The sequence below is a fragment of the Pantherophis guttatus genome, chromosome 1, assembly GCF_059756535.1.
Source record: "Pantherophis guttatus breed Tessera chromosome 1, ASM5975653v1, whole genome shotgun sequence".
Lineage (NCBI taxonomy): Eukaryota > Metazoa > Chordata > Lepidosauria > Squamata > Colubridae > Pantherophis > Pantherophis guttatus.
This window is the reverse complement of record NC_142063.1, coordinates 245,848,230-245,869,487: the sequence shown is the minus strand read 5'-3', so window position 1 is coordinate 245,869,487 and position 21,258 is coordinate 245,848,230. Positions and strand designations below refer to the sequence as shown.

Below are 21,258 nucleotides of genomic sequence, written 5' to 3'. Positions count from 1 at the left end.
GTTGCTTTCTGTAAATTTTTTTTTAAAGCAGATGAAAAAGATCACAGTAGGAATCAATTGACTAGATTCATATATCAATCTAAAACACAAACTTAGAATGGTACATGAAATCAGCCACTGTTTTGCAGTTGAGGAAGTACTGCACCATTCATAAACTGGGTTGTGTAAATTATCCAGATGAATGTCTGAATCAAAAGTAAACCCCATGACTTCCAAGTAAGTGTACAATTCTGAACTGCTTCAGGCAATTATAGAGGTGATGACAGAATGCGTTATTTCCCCCCCAGAATCAGTTATATGTCATTACTCTGTATTTACTGTATGTACTGCTGTTTAGTGTATTTCAAATACACAAGGAGTACTGTATATCTTTTGATGATCATATAAACGTCCCAAATAGGTAGCAGAATTAGATTACCACTTACATTTCTCCCATTAACTTCTTTTAAAAAATATTTCTAACAGAAACGGTAGGCATTGAAGAATAGGAGCTTAACTGTGATTGTTCCTCTAAACTGGGGTCTAGCATAGCTCCGGCCTCCCTTCAATACACTTGTGGGGAGGAGGGGGCTGGGGGCCGTGAATCACAAACTGGAGAATGTAGCCTTCTGCCAGACAGAATTAGACACACCTAAAGCCTGTATCCCTTCCTCTGCATATAGGACTAATCTCTGCTGCCTTCCCTGGCGCACTTAATTTTAAATTTAATAAATAAATAAATAAATAAATTACTAAATATGAGATTGGTGGGCTGACAACCCGACAGATCTTTCCACTTTCTATCCCACGTTAATGACATTTCCATACATTTCGGATTACGTCCCAGACTTTTACGTTGCTCTGATTCAAAGCATCCTAGGGACAAACCGAGCAGGGTAGCCCACCTCCCTCCCTTCTCCCTGCTGAGCATCCTTCGGCTTCCGAGTCGTCCGTCCTTCCTTTCTCCCTCTCCCCCCGCGGAGATTTCTCAAAGCAAGCCTTTAGGTTTCTCTTGTACTCTCTTGACTTTCCCTGGCCAGGACTAGAGAGCACTTCGGGAATTATAGTTCGCGAGCGGTTCTCTGGGCCTCGTCATTCAGGGGGCCCCTGGCAAAGGGAAAACTACAAGTCCCAAGATGCTTTGCGTACGCGCTGGGCTGCTTCCACCACCATCATCATCACCACCACCACCACCACCCCCGTGCGCGGGCGGCGGCTGGGCCAGAGCGTGTCGCGGCGGCAGGTCGCCCGTAAATAAGAAGGCGGGAGGGGGTAGGGCGGTTGCGTTCCGGCGGCCGAGCGACCTCCTCTCCCTTCCCTCGGCCCTGGACCCCGCCCTGCTCTCTCTTTTGGCGGCGGCGGCGGTTTGTCTCGGCGAGGCTCCGCTACGCCCGGCTGGACAGACGCAAAAGGCGGAGGGCGAGAGAAATGGCTGAGACCGTTGCGGACACCAGGCGCCTCATAACCAAGCCGCAGAACCTCAACGACGCTTACGGGCCCCCGAGCAACTTCCTGGAGATCGACGTCAGCAACCCCCAGACGGTGGGGGTTGGGCGGGGGCGCTTTACAACCTACGAGGTCAGAGTCAAGGTGAGAGATCTCAGTGAGGCGGCTGCCTTGGAGGGCTGGAGAGAGGAGGCTGGACTGGGTTCCTTTAGGGAAGAGGCGGGTGGTGGTGGAGGAGACTAACGCCTGGCTTTTCGAGCTTGGGGTATCGATTCGAGTTCTCAAAGGGGTGTAGGGCCCGTTACTCTTTCCCTCTCCTTGTGCTGTCAATATAAGCCTTTCCTGGGGAAGATTCCAGCTAAAGGGTCCCCCTTACTCTCTCCTCTTTCTCATTTTCTTGTCCTCCTGCCTCCTCACAGGAAGGAAGATCTTTATGGGCCCAGCACTTTCAGGCAAGGTTTGTAGATAAGATGCCCCACTTCAAGGTCCCCCATGGATTGCTCTCCATTATCTCACCCTGGCATGCTTAATTGAGGCTAAGAGAGATTCCTTGTTGCCAAAGGTGACTTGGGGGTGGGGAGGGCATGCTTAATGCAAACAGTTTAATGTGCTCAAAAGTAAATACAGTCTTGAATCCTGCTGGATTCAAGCTTTTAACTCCCTGCCTACTCTACCATGCAAAATGAATTAGATTAAAAACCACATGGAGCAGGATTCTTAAAGCTAAGTCAAGCTCCCAGTTATTGGTGAACTTTTCAAATGCTTGAAATTTAAAAAAAAACAAAAAAAAAACGAATAGTTCGGTGTTTGTTATCTCTTCTGCCCAAAATGTAGTTTGCTTTGGCTTTGCATTTGTCTGTGCTGTAGCCATGTGCTGATCTGGCATAAGAATTATGCAAAGTAGAACCTCAGCTGATTTCTCCCACTTCTGTGTGGGTTTCGCAACCTTTCTGATACAGTACTTCAGTGCTTAAGTTACTCTCTCTCTAGGAGATTATCTTTCCAGGAATTTTGAATGTGTTATCCAAGGGAGAAAAAAACAGAAAACTTATCACAAATACATGTCTGCATTTAACTTTTACTCCTATTTGTATGTAACATTCTCAAATATATTCATCCTGTATTAAAGAATCCTGTGTATTTACTCAGAAAGAGGGTACAATTGTAAATGAATTCAAATACAATTTTCTAAAAGTGAAATTGCAAATATTAGTACATATTACAAAAATACACCTTTGTACTAAAAAGGGTAACACAGACAACATTAAGGAGTGTGTTAAATTATAACTATGTTTATAAAACAGTAAAAACATCCAATGCTTCAGTAATGTATTGCTATTTGATGGCAGTCTTTCAGTAATCTTTGCCTTTCACTGCACTGAATAAAATGTTTCTCTCATTCAAAAAAGAAAATATAGGGAACTTTTCAGTATTCTCTAAAATCTTTCAAATTTTCCGTTGGAAAAGCAGAAAGTCCCCGGGCTTCCTTTTTCCTGATTTTTCTTGGGTTCCCAATTTTTCAGGGCCTTCGTTACCATTGGAAAATTATCAGGCAAAGTTCTGATTCTAGATCCTTATATAAAAAAGAAATATAAATTTCCTGGTCATTTGACAAGAAAAAAGTTATTTTTTTAGAAAAATGGCCAGTAAAATGTTCCCTGAATGCCTATAAGAAAAGTTTTATAGTGGTTTGTCTGTTGCGTGACTACCTGACAAAAACTTGTCAGAATTGCCTCTGAATACAGAAACATAGGCTTGTTTTTTCACTTCCCTCTAGTGTGTCCATAGTTCCTTTTGTACCACAAAAGGAAGCCCAGCCTGACTTTGTTAAGGATGTGTGTTGTTCTAATGACTATCTCCTTTGAATGGTATTTCTCTGCTTGGCTGCCTGCATTTTTGTAAGTTAAAGACTAATCAAGAGAATGTATTCTGTTGTGGATACCTCACATTCATCTTATCTCCATGATCATGAAGAGATAATTTCAAGGCTATTTGGTTTTAAAAGAGTGTGTCAACTCACTCTTGGTATGGAGGATTTATGTCTTCAAAGAAATTATAACAGATAAGGACCTACACCTGGATCATACAGATTGCTTCTTAAATATGTTAGTAACTTGTTTTGATAACTTGTTCTGTCCTTCACCTCCTAAACACCAAAGCTTTAGATTATACATTTAAAAAACAAATATTTTAACGTGCCATATGCAATTCTAGAGAGTTGTACAGTTCCTTAAATTATCATAAAGTAAACATATTTTAGATGTTTGCCTTTATTGTAAGTTTGATATGAAGCAAATATGGCTGGCATTGGTCCCTGATCTTTTGTACTCACACATTTCTAGAAAAGTTGAAGATGTTGACAAATCTGTTGACTGGTGCGCTTATTGTTTCCTGAAGTTAGAAAGAACTTGGAATATATCTTATCTCTGTATGTGAGTAGATAAAGAAGATTAATGTGTGTACTTAAGACATGCCTGGTAGTTAATAGTATATCAGCTGAGATAGGGTCATTTTGACTCTGGACAGAGTGGCACTTCCCTGGACTGAGCTGGTATGCAGTTTGGGGGCCCTCGAGCAGTGGTAACTCTGCTTGGGGTGGGGGGAAGGGGCTTTGCATAGATTCATTTAGTGCTCCAATTGCGCCCTTTCTTGGACCAGGAGGCCTGACTCTGAGTCACTCATGCTTTGGTTCCCTTCTGTTTGGATTACTGCAATGAGCTCTACATGGGGCTGCCCTTGAAGACCACTTGGAAACTTCAACTGGTCTAGAATGCATCAGTGCACACAATAATGGGCTGCCTAGGTTTGCCCATGTAATACTCTGAAATGTGAACTGCATTGGCTTCCAGTTTCTTTCCAGGTGCAATTCAAGATGATAGACACCGGTTTTTAAAGCTGTGAAGTGTTGACTTGTGGCATGTCACCTTTGGTATGCATATCAGAAATTCACCATCGCTGCCCTAAGGACATCTACCTATGCTACTAGATCGGATACGGTGGGCATACTTCTAGTCACTCTAAATATTGCCATCTTATGGGAACTTTGTGTGGTAGCCTCTGCTCAATGGAACAGCCTTCCCCCCTGAAGGTCTCTGCTCTCTTAGCTTTCTGAAAAGCATTGAAGACCTGGCTTTACTTCCAAGTGTTGGGATAAGATAAAGTGACTACACATCACATTTAACTTGGCACCAGGTTTTTGTTTTTAACATATTTAATTTTTACAGTTTTAATATGCTGTTTTAACTTTTGATTGAGAGCTACCCAGAGTTGGTTAAAAGAGGGGCACCTATATACAGGTATTCCTCAACTTTTATTCTTCAATAGTTACGTTTAGTTTAGTGTCTGTTCAAAGTTACATCAGCTCTAAAAAAGTGATTTATGATAATTTTTCACGCTTATGACCATTGCAGCATCTCCATGGACTTGTGATCGAAATTGGAGCATTTGGCAACAGGCATGTATTTATGATATTTGCACTGTCCTGGGACATGCCATTTGTAGCCTTCCCAACTGGTTTCCAACCAACAAAGTTAATGGGGGGAGCCTGTTTCATTTAACAACCACATGATTCACTTAACAATTGCAGAGAGTTGCTTATGGGAAAAAGGTTATAAAAATGGGGTGCAACTCACTTAATTGTCTTGCTTAGCAACAAAAATGTTGGGCTCAACTATCATAAGGACTACCTATAAAGGTTATAAATAAACAAGGATGAGGTGGTTAGGAAAACCTGTGTCTTAACAACTTGAAAGAATTGCTTTAGACTGAGTAGGCAATACTGCATGAGGTGGACCAAAACTATATTTTGTTCTAAGACAGCATTTTTATAATGTTACATGAGGAAATACTGAGATGGCAACTTATGATGAAGCCTTCTTGCCGTGCTTCCTTCTTACACACTGCCACATATTTGGTTGTACTTGTTCTAGGAAAACCTTTGATCTTAAACTAATCCAATAAATGAAATTGTTCAATTTCTTCAAAATATATTAACCCAATCAAAGGTTATTGTATTTCTTGCAGGAAATACTTTGGGAACCATGTTGCAGGAACTGTGTTTCTGTTCATAAGTGCTATTTATATGAATTATAAATTAAGCATTCCAACTGTTAATTCGGTCTTACGGATCAGTGCCAGCCGCCAATACCTGTACAATATGGCCTGGATTGCTACTATAACAAAGCTGGCATTAATAAGAACAAATGCAACTTTCAAAAGGAACAGTCCTGAGTGTCGCACCAGTAAATTGCAACAGAAAATAGGTAGTCCTCAATTTACAACTTTAATGGAATTTGCTCATGGTAATAAGTCGTAATGGTCATAAAGCGGGCCATCACATGACTGACCCAATTTTATTACAGTACCTCTTCTTTTGCGGTGGTCATTAAGCGAATCACTATAGTCTTAAAGTGAACCCATGGTCATTGAGTGAACTCATTGATCGCTATGGGACGTTTTTACCCAAAACAAGTAAATGCCAGTTTTTGACAAAAACGTCATAGATTACTGTCATGTGACTGTGGGGTGCTGTAAATGTGGGCTGGTTGGTAAGTGCCTGAAATGCAGTCTCATGATCATGTGGAGGGGGACTTCAGAACTGGGTTGTATGTATCTTTTGGGGGGGGGGTGTCTATCATAATTTCGGGATTTTAAGCAGCCTGTCATTAATTTGAGAACTACCTGTACTGTAGATGGACTATGTGAATTGCTGCATTGAAATCTTAGATTCCTCAAAAGCCAACAGAGTAATATTTAAAAGCATGGGAGGCAATAATGATTGAAAAATTAATTCAGCTATTGTGAGACTTGAAGAATTCTTCAATTAAAGATGGGTTTATTTACAATTAAGGCTCAATATTAATTTCTGAAGAAAATGGATGGTTTAGAAATATTATATAAATATATGACCGCTTGAAGTTACGATGTTGCGGAAGGAGATTTCCAAGCAATCTTTAAAGTTGTGGCCATAGCAGCATCCCCAAAATCATGTAATTGTGCATTGGGGACACATTTATGATGGTCGCATTGTCCCATGGCCACATGATTGCTGTTTGAGACTTTCACAGTGGGCTTCCAAACAGCAAAATCCATGGGGAAACTGGCAAGAAGTTGCGAGTCGCAGTTGGCTTTTAATTATTGTGGGTGATTTCCTTAATGACCACAGCATATGTTGGGATATTGTGAAATGTTTCACTTTATGACTACATTGCTCAGCGACAGTTGCCAGTCCCAAATTTTGGTTGGTGAGGACTACCTGTAAATTACTTCCAGCTGTACAAATGTCTTTTTTTAATAGAAATATTAAATATGGCTATTTTAAATGTTGGGTTTTATCTAAAAATGATATATGTGTGTGTACCCCCAATTTCTACTGGACAATTTTGTTTGTTCCCAGCTTGGTTATATACTCTTCATTTACAGGTTACAGTTTGGATGATGCCTCATTTTTTTTTGGACCAAATAGCATATTTCCAGTTCAGCATATATCTGCTGAATGTGAAAAGTGTTCCTCCTGAATTAAATATATCCTACACTCCTATTTTTGTTGGTTACACACACCATTTCAAGTCATAATATGACTTAGTTAAGGTTTATCGTGTTGAGTAAGTCCAGCCATTGTAAGGCAGGATTGTGAAGCCACCCTGCTGATTACATATGTTATGTATCTATGTTGCCAAGCTTTAGGATGAATAACTGCTGAATTTGTTCTTCCTTTTTCTTGAGTTACCAAACTCGTTTTTTTTTCTTTCTTTCTTTGATGTCATCTATGACTACAACTTGTTGGGTTACAAGTATCTCAGAATCCCAAGGCTAAAATTAATTTGTAGACTACACTTGATTTCTAAGAGCTTGGGAAGCTTTGTGAAAATAACTAGTATCAAGTACATGAATCTGCAGTACGTGTCTTTCACAAAAGACAAGGTCAGATATCTTTCCTTCATTTAACTAAAAGTTATCATTGAAACTTCTAATGGAACCTGCCTTTCTTAGCAAGGCTCAGATTAGATACTCAAAAGCTATTAGGTATTATATTTACCACTTCACGTATATTAACTTTAATATAAAGGAAATGGATTTATTCTTTCGTGCTCAAATGTTTTAAAAAGTAGTTACTGTCTTAATATGCCATCCAAAATATCTTCATTGATAAGTTGATTTAGTACTCTATGTGAACACATGTTCCTCTTACCCTTTTGGCTTCTTGTTTTAAGGAGTCTTGGGGAGATAAAGAAATTAGCAGTGCACTCCACTTTTACTTTAGAATTTTTAGCTGAAATGGAGAAGAGCTGAAACAAAGTAAATAGCAGGTGATGACTAAAATAATACTTCATGCATTGTTTGGGTTGCCGTTGTGATAAAATAAGGCTTGCTTTCTAATGGAATTCTCCTTTAACAAGGTCGTCATTTTTTTAAAAAAAAATCCCTTGCTTCTATTAAGCCAGTTCCTGTTCTTTGAAAACTTTGGGGTAACTAATGGAAAACTGGTGACATTTGCTAGTTAAGAGTCTTTACAACAGTAAAGAGTTAAAATTATTTATATAATTATTAATACAAAGATTGTGTATATGTGCGCACACACACATATATAATAATCAGGCTTATATGTCATTTTTTAATAATGTACATATTTTTGGGTTTTGTTCCCTTTGTTTTTTTCTCTTTTTCTGTTATTAGTTTAAAGCAATAATAAACAAATAAAAAAGGAATCTCATTTGTATTCTACCATCTCAAAATTCAAAGTGGAGAATGTTTTAGAGCATTTCAGATCCCAACAATTCATTGAAATTGGCTCTAATTCCATAGAGCCAAAAGAGATCAGATTGCACTGCAAGTCTATATTTGACTGAATGTCATCTTACTCTATTTCTGTATTTCCAGCTCTAGCTACTTGTGTATATAAAATCATACACAAATAATGCTACTATAAGATTGGTTTGAACTACTATTTATTTAATTCCAACAAATTGAGGTTAGCTGTTATTAATAATAAATTAGAAGAAAATGACAGTTAATCATGTCTATGGAGATTCTGAGACATCCAGGTCATGGCTGTCCCAAAGGTGTTTTTTTCAAGAGGCAACTGGACTTTCTGGTTTTTCTTTGAAGACATTTTGCTTCTCACCCAAGAAGCTTCTTCAGCTCTGACTGGATGGTGGGAAATGGAAGGATTTATACTCCTTGCAGACAGCTGGACAAAATTGAACAGCCCTCTCTCAACAGAGGGGGAGGGATATGACATCATCGATCTCCAATTTACAACACAGTCCTTTCAAGAGTTCCAGGAAGGCTCCACACCCATTTGCATTATTCAGGTGACCCTGAGGATACAGATAAACCTCCAAGTGACCTCAACGGCTCTCTAAAAAGAATGCAACTGTCCACCTGCCTGCAAGAAGTATAAATCCTTCCATTCCCCACCATCCAGTCAGAGCTGAAGAAGCTTCTTGGATGAGAAGCAAAAAGTCTTCAAAGAAAAATCAGAAAGTCCAGTTGCCTCTTGAAAAAGCACCTTTGGGACAGTTAATCATGTTAAAGCCCATGGGCAAACATTAAGATTGTATGTAGCCAGGTTTCCTGTCAAATTGAGCTTCATCAACCTCCCCTATTTTTGTGCTTTCCAGCTACATAGAAATTTATCATGGTTAGCAAACTAGGGAAAAAGAAGTCCCTTAGTTCTGAGGGGATTTCATGCTATTTGAATGTGAGATCTGTTCTTAAAAGAGAATGCATTCATAGCTGAGATTTCTTTCTTTGTTTGTATCCCGCCTTTATTATTTTTACAAATAATTCAAGGCAGCGAACATGTCTTACACACCTTCCTCCTCCTGTTTTCCCCACAGCAATAACCCTGTGAAGTGGGTTCAGTTGGGTTGGGTTGAGAGAGAATGACCTTAGGCCAGTCACTCTCACAACTCACCTCACATAGTTCGGTCACCCAGCTGGCTTTCATGCTAACATGGGACTTGAACTCACAGTCTCCTGTGTCTAGCCTGGCATCTTAACCACTAGATCAAGCTGGCCCAATCTGTGCACATTCATCTACTGTCATCAGTAATATCAAAAGACTAGCCTACAATTGAGAAGTTGGAAAATTAAATTCTTCTCATCATTCTAGTTGTTAATCTCCAAATTGAGCTCTAACGTTTGAAGCACAAATAATTGCTGCTAGGTAATTGTCCCTGAACCAAGGCTGTTTCATCTTCTGTTTATGTGATTATTCATAATCATATGTAACATAGACCAGCAACTTACTAGGCTTGAATTGATGACAGTGGTTATGCCCATTTCTCTTACAAAAAAAGGGGGGGGGGAGATGATGGCTTTTATTAACTGATTTGATTACTACATATACTCTCCTGCTTGGAATTAGTCTTATTTGGAACCACCTTCAGTGGGTGATGGAAAGGAGAAATACAATTAGATAGCGAGAGGGTATTTCTGGCCAAGTACAGTTAGATCAGGAATGGGGAACAGAATCCAACTGGACTAAAATGATGGAGAGCCAAAATGTGGAACCAAGCAAACACAGCGCCAAAGTGCTGGCAGCGTTTTTAAGTGTCTCCAGATGAGGCGGGTATACTTACCTCTTGTTTCTTGGATAACCTTGTGGCAGTAGCTCATGGCTATGAAAAATAGAGGCTAGCTTTTAACATCTCTTCATATGACCAATTCCTAATGAAGTCACACCTTAAAGGAAGACTAAATCATATAGTAGTAGAAACTTGTAGTGTGTATAATTGAAATCTAATTCAGAGGAAATGGTTATTGGATTTGGGAATTGGAGAAATACTGTATGCTACATGAAATAATGCTCTTACAGAGGGGATGATCACATTTTTCTTCTGTACAGATCTGTCACTACAGGGATAAGTATACCTAACAATTGAGGCTACCTATGTCCAGCTTCAGCTGGGTAGCTAGGCTTAGATTTTTCTTGGCTGAAGATAAGTCTGGTTTCAGTTACACATGTCCTGATAAATTCTCTATTGAGTTACTGCAGTGCCTATTGAAAGTGTTCTGGAAACCACTACAAAATAGGGAAATTAATTTGATTCATCTAGCAACCATAAAGTACTGTATTTGCTGCTTGTAAATTCCTATGCCCAATTCAGAACGTTGATATTAATGTACAGACCTTCAAATAACCTAAACCCCAATATGGATTTATGATGATCAAGTCATGTCAATCTAACTTGATCTCCTTTTATGATGGATTTATTAGCCTGGTTGGTCAGGAAAATGCCGTGGACAATGTCTCACACAATATCCTTATTAACAAAATGATCAAATATGGATTTGACAGCTTAACCACTGGATGGGTCCACAGTTAGGTCAAATATCATACTTAAAGGATAGTTATAAATGGCATCAAATCTTGGAAAAACATCCCAAATGAAGTGAACACTACAGGGATCTGTTCAGAACCCAGCAGTGCTTTCAACATATTTATAAATAATATTTATGAAGGAATGCTGATCAGATTTGCAAATGATCAAAGCTAAGTGTGGTGGCTGAAAGGGAAAAAATAAAGATCTAAACAAGCTTGAACAATAGGTGAAAACAAATAGAATTACATTTAACACGGAAATGTGAAAAGTCATGAATCTAGGCAAAAAAATGAAATTATTTCTCTCTCTCTCTCTCTCTCTCTCTCTCTCTCTCCATTCATTCATTCATTCATTCATTCATTCATTCATATTTGATAGCATAGTTCTTGCTGTGACTGCCTGATTATGACATTCTCTCCTGTGGGAAGTTTGCTTAGTCCATAGACAGTGGTTAGGCAACTATTAAGAAACGTGCCTGTTCATGCAGACTCTTGGGAGGTAAGATTGCTTTGGGAATTAAAAATCTTTGGTGCTTGTTTCTACAAATGGTTATACCGTGACTTACTTACTTTCTCATTCCGGCCTCTGTACCGCTCTTGTTTCTTGAAAAGGACAGAATTAATAAAAATGCTTAAGGCGTTTTTGTCTGTTCTCATACTTAAAATACGCTGAAGATCCAATTTCATTTCTTCAGAAAATTGTTGAAGTTTGTCATGTATCCCAATAGTATTAACCAAAAGGAATTAACCAGCAGGAGGCAGTAAAAGAACATTAATGTACCTGCTTCATAATGTGTCTCTGTAGTATTTCCCCAAATGTGCTGTTTTGATTGTTCTATATATTTTCCCTAATAGCATGACTTCACAAGGTTCTTGGAGTATTTTGTGAGTTATTAGTAGTATCTACTTTCTGCTAGCAATTGAGTTGCCAATAGAATTTTACCATAGTCTGTTCTTCAAATTGGTGCTATGGTAACAGTGTCTTTGTTCAGCGAAACTTGGGGGGGCGGGGTGGAGTTTTACTTGCAGGTGTGCTATAGACTTTGAGAAATTGCCCAAAAGGAGAACAGTTTTTCTGTGAAGTAAAATGAGAAGTCTACACAATGCAAGTGGCATATCAGATTCTTTTCTTTGGTACAGCAGTAGCCTGAGTGCTATATAGATCACTATAATTTTCCTGACTGTGGACCTTTTTCCATTCTGCTTTTGTAAATCAGTATCTTAATTGACAATCCCATCATCTTCCTGGTTCATTGGTGTTTGGGCCTCTTGTCAAAACATTGCATTTTGGGTTATGTTACTTGCGGAGTCCCTCAAAAAGTCAGGTGCTCATGTGATTGATTTAAAAATAAACTGCAGCTAATAAAAAAAACCAGAAGACTCTTATGGAGATTCAGATAATTAAATTAAGTATTAAAGAAACACATTCCTAGGGATTCTCTGGGTGTTATGCTTTAACATTCTTCATGTCTTTCCAAGTTCAGAGTTCAAGGTTTAATTTTGTGGGCGTACTTTATAACAAATGGATATACCCCAGCTTTCTATTAACAACTTGCATAATAACTCTGGTGGCCATCTAAGGAAGAAGAGGTCATTGGAGGAGAGGTTTGCGCCATCTTTCAGAGATGCTCTTGACTCTGGTCAAGAAGCTGACAGAAGAACGATAGATTGTTCTGCCAGTGTACTTACTAGGATATTTTTGTTATTTGACCAAAGAACAGCAGCCTATGTTTCTATGTAATCCTCAGAAGGATGGGATTTTCTGTTGTGTGGCCAGCAGGAGTCATCTTTTTGCAGATTGTGGGCTCATTTTAGAAGGCTGATAAATGTTTTGTGTGGATGGGAAACAGACTGGCAAACTGCATAGCTTTATCCAGTTCCAGGAGATCTTTCAGTCAACTTCTTGAAAGAAAGTAGCAAGGCCACAGTAATAGGCCCACAAGGCAGCTTGTTTTGGCTTTGGCACCAGTAACTGAGACAGTCTTATCCATTCCCATTGGCAACAACATGAAAATGAAGGGGAGCAACAATAATATAACAGCTGACTGGTTCCTTTTCAAAAACTAGTTAGAAGCATTGGTTGATAGGTAATTATAATTATATATTTTTTCTTATTTTCTGGCTTATTTCTTTTCATATTGGTCACTGGAATAAAGAATTTCAAAATTCAATCCAGCTTTTGAAAAACTACCTCCTGATTTGGAGAAGTATGTTGGGTGATACTTTACATAGTATCGGCATTTAATCTTGAGAAATGCTGATGGAAAAAATTGGGGTGTAGATAAACATTTGACCCTTTCATTTTTTTAAAAAAGGTTATGTTAAAGGATTTAAACTACTTTTAAAATAGTAGGCAAATCCACAGAGTGTTTGTTGGCATTTTATCTGTCTTAAACACCTGTTGCTGGATAGATACCATTGCTGGATCTGAAGTTTAGATTCTGTATCTTTCTGAAGATCTAGAATTGAGATACCTCTCAGTAACCTGTTTTTATAGGAAACTGAAGGAAGGTGATGGAGCCAAATATAGTTATTTATAAAACAATGGAATAACAAATTCAAAAATGCCATTCTTATAAATCAGTGGACATTTTATATGTACTCCGATTTCTTTTGGAGCATCTTATTATGATAAGAACATTCTTAAAATCTAATTTAGCAGCAGATATCAATATGGTGTCATATGATCACCAATTCGTCTAGTTCTTTAGTCCCTCTGAAAACATTCATGTTCAATTAGTATCATGTTTGAATGTATCCTTCTGACATCTTTTATCATTAGATGATGAAACTGAAAGTATACTCAGAACCAGAAATGCATTCCTCAAAAGACAGAAATGTATTCTGTTTGCTTGTTCTTTATAATTCCTTCCTCTTTCCTATGTAGATGTTTGGAATTATGCCAAATTATATTGGATTTTTTAAAAGTGTAGTCTCTGTCAAATTTCACCCTTTAAGGGTTCTCTTGTCCACATTTTGTCTGCATTCATATTCAGACTGTTGATCTAAACTAATTCCATCCCTCTAAATCCTTTATTCATTTATTTATGGAGAATAAAAGAGATAAACACTAATAAACATGGTCATCCCTAATAGAAATGGTCATAAAGTCTCAGAATATAAGTTGTCTCCTAGTGACTTCATAAATAAAATGTACAGGTATATGTACATAGCAAATGTATATGCTGTGTATTATTATCAAAACAATTCCTAAAATATCCACTGTAATATTTTTGAGCCAAATTCAATTTTTGTATATCAATTATAATTTTAAAATCTACTTTAAATTTTAAAAACAAAAAATAGGAATATTTGAAGAGAGTATTAAAATATCATGGTTGTTTCTTAGCCTCACTATTATTTAATTACCGGTTGTTCCTTAGTACAAGAACTGCTATATCTTATTGCTATTTTGATTATTATTATTCTGGGGAATTCTGTCTTGTAAAAAGACAGAATTCTTAAGATTCCTAGGTGTCATCACAATTGCTACTGAATTATCTGTAAAGTGGAAAATGTGGAAGATAAATTAGTAGGTATTCAGATTATAACCTTTGTCTGGTTCTATTGACTTGATATCTTGTGGTCCTAAGCATGTTACTCAAAAATTAAATGCAGTATTCCCCTTCAGAAAAAGCTGTAAGTCCTGTTACATAGGCTCCAATTTAGTCATGCAAACAGAGCATATTCTCTATTAGTTGTATCCTGTAAAGTAAGATATTTATATCCCCTTCAAGGTTCTTGTCAGTCATGCATGCAACACCATTTGACAGATACTTGAAGATATCTATCTATCAGACTCCTGAATTTTATTATTTTAACTACTCAATTCTAGATTTCCACTTCCCATGGTTTTTACACTGGATTTTAAAATGCTATGAAATTATTATTGGATTAATACAATTCATCTTCGTTCCCTTCCTCACCAATAATACTGAGTGAGGGCTCCAATAAAGCAGAATCAGATGCAAAACGAAGATAATTAAAGAAGACCTAATTGAGAAATATAATTAAAACAAATTCTACTGGTTCTATAATAAACTAGTTATAAGTTTGGATGAATTTACAATCTGCTAGACGTAAATTTAAAATGTTAAGTCTGTCTCTCTGTCTCTGTCTCTGTCTCTGTCTCTCTCTCTCTCTCTCTCTGTGTGTGTGTGTGTGTGTGTGTGTGTGTGTGTGTGTGAGTGTGAATGTTTAGAGTTCAGAGATTTTCACATATTTGCCTCTCCAAACAGCTAATGTGAAGCAGCTTCTATTTCAGAAGTAAACTATTTTGAAATAATAAAGTAAGATGCAGTAGAGAATAATTGTGATTGTTTTGGGAGTTCAAGAAAAACGGAGAGGTGCAAGTTCCAATTCCATTTTTTCTTTAGCACTGTACCACTAAGCCTTTATATCTTGCTTAGAGATTAACTTTTATATGCTTCCGCATCAAGAAATAAGAATTTCTGAGGCGCTCCTTTCAGGGTTTAAACTTAACTTGCTGAATAAAAGAGCAGTTAACAAGGAGGATTAGGTAACCCGAGCAAATGGAATGTTAAAGGTAAAATCTCACCTGCAGAAAACACAAAACTGTACAGGCTTTAGACACTTACAATGACTTATTTTGGAGAGTTGAACTCTGTTAATAAGCCAAAAGGTGAAATCAGAGCTCAGTAATCCATTGTTTTTAATTTCTGGGAATCTTTCCCTTGAGCTCCAAAGGAACTGTATAGTGGTGCTTCCTAACTGGGTTGAAAGTAGTTTCACAAAAACAAGTATGACTTCTAGTATAAAGGAGCTTCTTAAGGTTATATTTCTTGTAAAGCATGAGTACAATAAATCATATTGTACTTAGCTGGGAAAATGCAGGTGCCTTCCCAACTTGGCTTGGGTTTCATGCCTTGTACATACAGATGTTGCTGTATATGATAACATGGGTTTTTCTCCCGAAACATTACTTATCAGACTTTTTTATGATAAACCTTCTCATTAGCCATACATTTGGCTGGAGGTAGAAAATTAGAAAGTATTTTAGAATAGAATAGAATAGAATTTTTTATTGGCCAAGTGTGATTGGACACCCAAGGAATTTGTCTTGTGTTGGCATATGCTCTCAGTGTACATAAAAGATACGTTCATCAAGAATCATAAGGTACTATGACACTTAATGATAGTCATAGGGTTTTAATTCATTTTCATACATTTCCATGGCTCTAGGTAGTAAGTACATATTAATACTGCTTTTTCAGCTTTAATATTGGGCACATGTATGATTGATGGATCTTTAAACTACTTTTGGGATTTCTTGAGTAACGTGAAAGGATTTTTCATTTTAAATCCAAACACGCTGTGTAATTTTGGTGCAAAAATCACCTGTAGCAGAGATTTGAATGCAGCTTTCTGTTAACATTCTAGAGAAAATCGCCTATGTGATAAAACACTCTTATTAGCTTCTACTACAAGAGAAGCTGATAGTCCATCCTTGTGCCATCTTTGTCCCAGCATGCAAGGAAATGATGGCCTCTCTGCCAAAGGAATGTGAAGAATTATTTATACATATTCAAATTTGCTTATTTATCAGGTTTATATCTTACGTTTTATACAGGAGCTCAAGACAACATAGATAGTGCTCCCTCCTCCTATCCCCCCCCCCCACACACTTGTGAGAAGGGTTGAGCTGAGTGATTAACTTGTAGTTGCCCAATGAGCTTCCGAGGCTGAAGTTGACCTGGAATTTGCATCTCCCTGCTCCTGGTCCAACACCAGTCTTCACAATCTTGTACATAATATTATAAAATTGGATTAAGAGAATGTAACTTTGGCAATATTCCTGAACCCTTGGGTAGTTTTGAGTACTGTATTAATTCTTAATCCCTATGGAGCCTGGTAGGCATGATGGCTTCCTAGAGGATTGATAGAAGAAGATAGTAAGTATAAGTATAATTTTATTTCTATACCGCCCTTCTCCCGAAGGACTCAGGGCAATGTACTGACAATCTGTTGTCCTACCCTAGAGTCAATGTTATGTAGGGTGCTTGAAGATCCATCTTGTCCTCTCTATATTTTAATATCCACATGGGAAAGCTATTTGAATATTTGAGCTGTTATTTCAACAGTATGCAAATAATATCTTTCCTTTCCTTTCAAACGTTAATGTCAGAGCAAGCAACCAGGAACCAGGTAAAGCAGAGTTTCTGAGAGTAGGAAAATAAATTTGGAACAGCTGATCCTAGGAAGACATGCTTTCTTCTTAAGGGGTCAAATAAACATAGAGTGGGCAGCATAAAGTCTTAAACACTTGGAAGACTTGAATCACGAGAACTGTTACCATTCAACATTTACTTTACTGACCACAGAGAACAGGAGCTGAAATGGCTACTCCTATCCTAAATACTTGCCTTCATTTCTTGGTCCTGCAATTAAACTAACATTTTATTAGGATCATTGTATAAAATGTGATGGTATCTTTGTGCTTTTTAGGCTTATTTGTTGCACAACTCCTTGGGAGGATTTGCTCCAAAATGTTTTGAATGCCTAGGAAAGATGGGCTGTTTTATATTTGATGGACAGCCACTAAAAGGATGCTCAACTCCATTCCATACAACTATATTCATTTATTGCTTTCAGTTTGCTCGTCTAACCTGAGGAATCCATTTGAAGTGTAATATCTGTATAAACATATGTTGTTTCAACATTGATAAGCTCTCAGATGTCAGCTAAATGATTTCTGAACCTTGGCAATTTTACTAAGTGTGGGCTTCAACAAACTGGATTCTCCAGCCAGCATTCTAGAAGTTGAAGTCCACATGCTTCTTAAAGTGGCTAACTGAGTCACGTGAATGGAGAGTGATGGGTGCTGTTTCTTTCAGACAAATCTTCCGATCTTCAAATTGAAGGAGTCTTGCGTCAGGAGACGATACAGTGATTTTGAATGGCTTCGAAGTGAGCTAGAAAGAGAAAGTAAGGTGAGGCAACAAAGTTTTCTTGATGCTTGATGATAATTTAGCAGTGCAAAAGTTTGCACTGTGAGTTTCCATGCTTTGATGGCAGGGAGGATTGCCAACTTATTCTGGTGTTTTGTTATAATTAGAGCACGTACACTATAAGCCATTTTGCCTCCTAACAGCTGTGTTTAAGCCTGGAACATTATGTATTTTCACCCCAAATCATCTTGGTGCCACATTCCTAAGGAAGGGAATGAATCTGAATTTTTTCTACAGTGCTTAGAGAATTTTCAGAGCTCTTTGTGCAGCAGCGATAATGATGGTGGTAATGGTAATGTTGACGATGCTTTAATTTTTAGCATAACAGAGTTAGAATTGAAAATGCCAACTCTTTTTTAGGTGGTTGTACCTCCTCTACCCGGAAAAGCTTTTCTTCGTCAATTGCCTTTCAGAGGAGATGATGGGATATTTGATGATTCCTTTATAGAAGAGAGGAAGCTGGGGCTTGAACAATTCATAAACAAGTAAGTGGGATATTCTATTTCTTGTGTTGCACAGAAACTTCAGTAATGAACAATATGCTGGTACACCGGACTGAGTTCCTAGCAATGGTGTTAACATCTGAGTAGATTATATGTTACACCTACTGACATCTAACAGTGACCTGTTAAGTCTTTTCAAGACCAGTGGAGCTTGTGCTAATATAAAGAAAAGCTCAGTTTACATTATTAAAGACTTCTGAACCACTTTCCAGGTTGAACTGCAAAGCAGTTTCAATATCCAAGCTGAACAGTAGGCAGCCACTTAACATGCTTGCTGCAAAAATTGAAGAATTTGTAGTGACCTGGGTTTTGTTTCTTAATGTATGCAAATTGCTTAGATTGCAGTATGTAAAGATAGCATCATACAAATAAGGCTGGGGGAGATAAGTGTGCTCATCATCGAACAAACAATTTGGTTATAATTTCTGACTGCAAGTATGATCCCCAGTACAGATTTGTATGCTTGAATCTAGATGATATTAAAGATACATGTGTGCTAATTTGGCCTTCAGAAAAGATCCCTATAAACCTTCTAAGTTGGAAATGAGATGGTTTGTGCTGTGTATTTATCAAGAACTTCCTTTTCCTACTGCCTGTAATTAAACAGCAACATTTTTGCTTTGGCAGTTCATTGCTGAAGGAAATCATTCTTGCTGCAGCCGAATTCTCTTTGATAAACCTAATCAATAATATTGGTTAAATAAGCCACGGTTGACCCATAGTACATCACCCTATTTGATATTGCCATCTCAGAAATTTATTCTTAGTGCCTTATGTGAATTCAAAAGAGGCAAACTTCTATTAGATATAATAGCTTAAAAGCTGTCAAGGGAATGTAGTGCAATTTTGCAGAATTATGAACAAGGCACGGCATCAAAATCAGTATTTTTAAATACACTGGAATTTGGGGAGGGGGTTAAATTGACTTTTACTGGACTTGCGTCTGTTTTCTGTTTATCCCATCACAAATAGATCAATGGGCCTGTTCACTGGTACTTTGCAGGAAATTTCACCTTAATTAAAGATAGGAGACGGCATGGTGGTTCAGTCGTTAAGACACTGGGTTTGTCTGCTGGAAAGCCAGCAGCCCAGGTTCAAGACCTGAGAGCCATAGTGAGTTCCCGTCCTTGCTCCAGCTCCTGCCAACCTAGCAGTTTGAAAGCATGCAAATACAAGTAGATAAATAGGTGCAGATGGGAAGGTAACAGCACTCTATGATATCATGCTGGCCACATGACAACAGAAATGTCTTCAGACAGCATTGACTCAATGGCCTTGAAACGAAGATTAGCACACTAGCGGAGTAAAATTCAAGTAAAAATCTTACCTAATTAAGATAGAGAATGCAAAATTTTAGGCTTTTTAAAAAATGCTTAGAAGCCAATTACTGACAAAGTAAAAGTATGTTGGGATTATTATTACAGGGCACATGGACCCCTTTGAAGACTAACCTTTTAATTTTTAATTTTCAGAGTTGCAGGTCATCCTTTGGCCCAGAATGAACGTTGTCTTCATATGTTCTTGCAAGATGAAATAATAGATAAAAGCTACACACCATCGAAAATAAGACATGCTTGAATGCTGCACAACACTTTAACCGGCATAAATGTTAGTGATTAACTTACATGGTCCAAGATTTGTAGTTAAGGTTTTAGCATGCTCCAGACCAATTGGCACAAGAAATTTTTGGTATATTAATGGCACTGCTTGGTCTTTGCATTCATTTTATGGCATTAAAGAAGTTTAGGTAAATCTGCTGTCAGATGTTTGATTAAATGGCTTTTAAAAATCTAAATACTTTGAACCTCTTTTCTTCCTTTGCAGTGACCTTGTGGGGATTACTGACTTGGCCTTACTTGAACTTGCACTGTTCTGGTATTGCACGTTCACTTTTATTTGATTAAAACACTAGAATATTTCTGTAAAATAAGTAGTATTGCACCTACATTTTGGTGACTAACGTTGTTTCATTATCCCCTTGTGTAAAATAAGCACTTCTGAGGTTGTATCCTTAAGTGGTAAAACAAATACCTTTGTACTGAGAAGCAATGAGGAAACTATCTTTATATTGTGTAAAAAGAAATCAAGATTTGTATACTAAGATCATTTGTCTAAAGTTGTTTTGAAATAAAAAAGTGAAATACATTTAGTATGCCTTTATTGCTGTGATGATGGGGAGGCAATTGGGCTGGATTATCCCAAATGTCAGTTCCCTTGTATATACTGGAAGTTTGATGCATCTTCCATCTGTTTATATTAGCTGTTTTAATATTACATTCATTCAGTGGAAAAGAAACTATAATCCCATGGGTATTCTCGCTTTGGTGCAAATCTAAAATCAAATAGATCCTTAAGTTAACTTGGATAGGATGGGCTGTTCTACATTGATATTCAGACTTCTGAAATTCCCTGCTTACGTTTCTTTCGGTAAGGTTTCTAACAGCAGCATACTATTGGTGAAACTGCCATTTATTATATTTTGAGTCAAGAGTGCAGTTCTACTTGTGTTTATTCAAGAGAGCAACATTCACTGTAAACTAAAGTTAATTTGTTAGAACTCTAAGAAGTCCAATTGATGTCAGGATCTGAAATTCCAAACGCTGTTTCCTGTAAAGACAGAATCAGGTCCAATAAAAGAAACAGTATATCATGTTTTTTTAGTAGAATTAGAACCATCTATTGCTAATTCCAACACAGATGTTAATAATTTGTGGCAAAATCAGGGATGCACACTTTCCAACAGTTCAAGAATTAGACTAGGCTTTGCATAAGGTGTTAAGGGCCACATTCTGTAGCTGCCAGAGGTGCTTGGGGGAGGGAATGTTTCAGGAATGTTTTGAGGTAAAATTGGGTCCTTAAACATCTGCAAAAAAGGGACATGTGTTTGGCCACACTCAGCAATGCAGGGAGAGGCTCTAGGGCCATAAATGGGATTCTGAAAAATGCTGACAATTGATCTTTGGGCTTTGCTGTCACACCAAACTCGGGCACTTTGAAAATGTGGATATTTGGTTACCAAAGCTTCACCATTGTG

General features: G+C 37.7%; 1 protein-coding gene across 1 annotated transcript; it reads left to right on the top strand.

Moving 5' to 3' along the window:
• Positions 1-1,114: 1,114 nt before the first annotated feature.
• SNX3 (sorting nexin 3) lies at positions 1,115-20,369 on the top strand. Its single transcript, XM_034409120.3, has 4 exons — positions 1,115-1,569; positions 17,608-17,703; positions 18,082-18,206; positions 19,697-20,369. The coding sequence occupies exons 1-4, from the start codon at positions 1,408-1,410 to the stop codon at positions 19,800-19,802; spliced, it is 489 nt and encodes a 162-aa protein (XP_034265011.1). The 5' UTR covers positions 1,115-1,407; the 3' UTR covers positions 19,803-20,369.
• The last annotated feature ends 889 nt before the right edge of the window (positions 20,370-21,258 follow it).

Bases quoted from the DNA above. Each gene is read 5' to 3' on its own strand.
- SNX3 (XM_034409120.3), top strand. From the start codon at position 1,408: ATGGCTGAGACCGTTGCGGACACCAGGCGCCTCATAACCAAGCCGCAG. The intron at 1,570-17,607 runs GTGAGAGATCTC...TGTTTCTTTCAG, and splicing joins CCTACGAGGTCAGAGTCAAG to ACAAATCTTCCGATCTTCAA. The intron at 18,207-19,696 runs GTAAGTGGGATA...TTTAATTTTCAG, and splicing joins CTTGAACAATTCATAAACAA to AGTTGCAGGTCATCCTTTGG.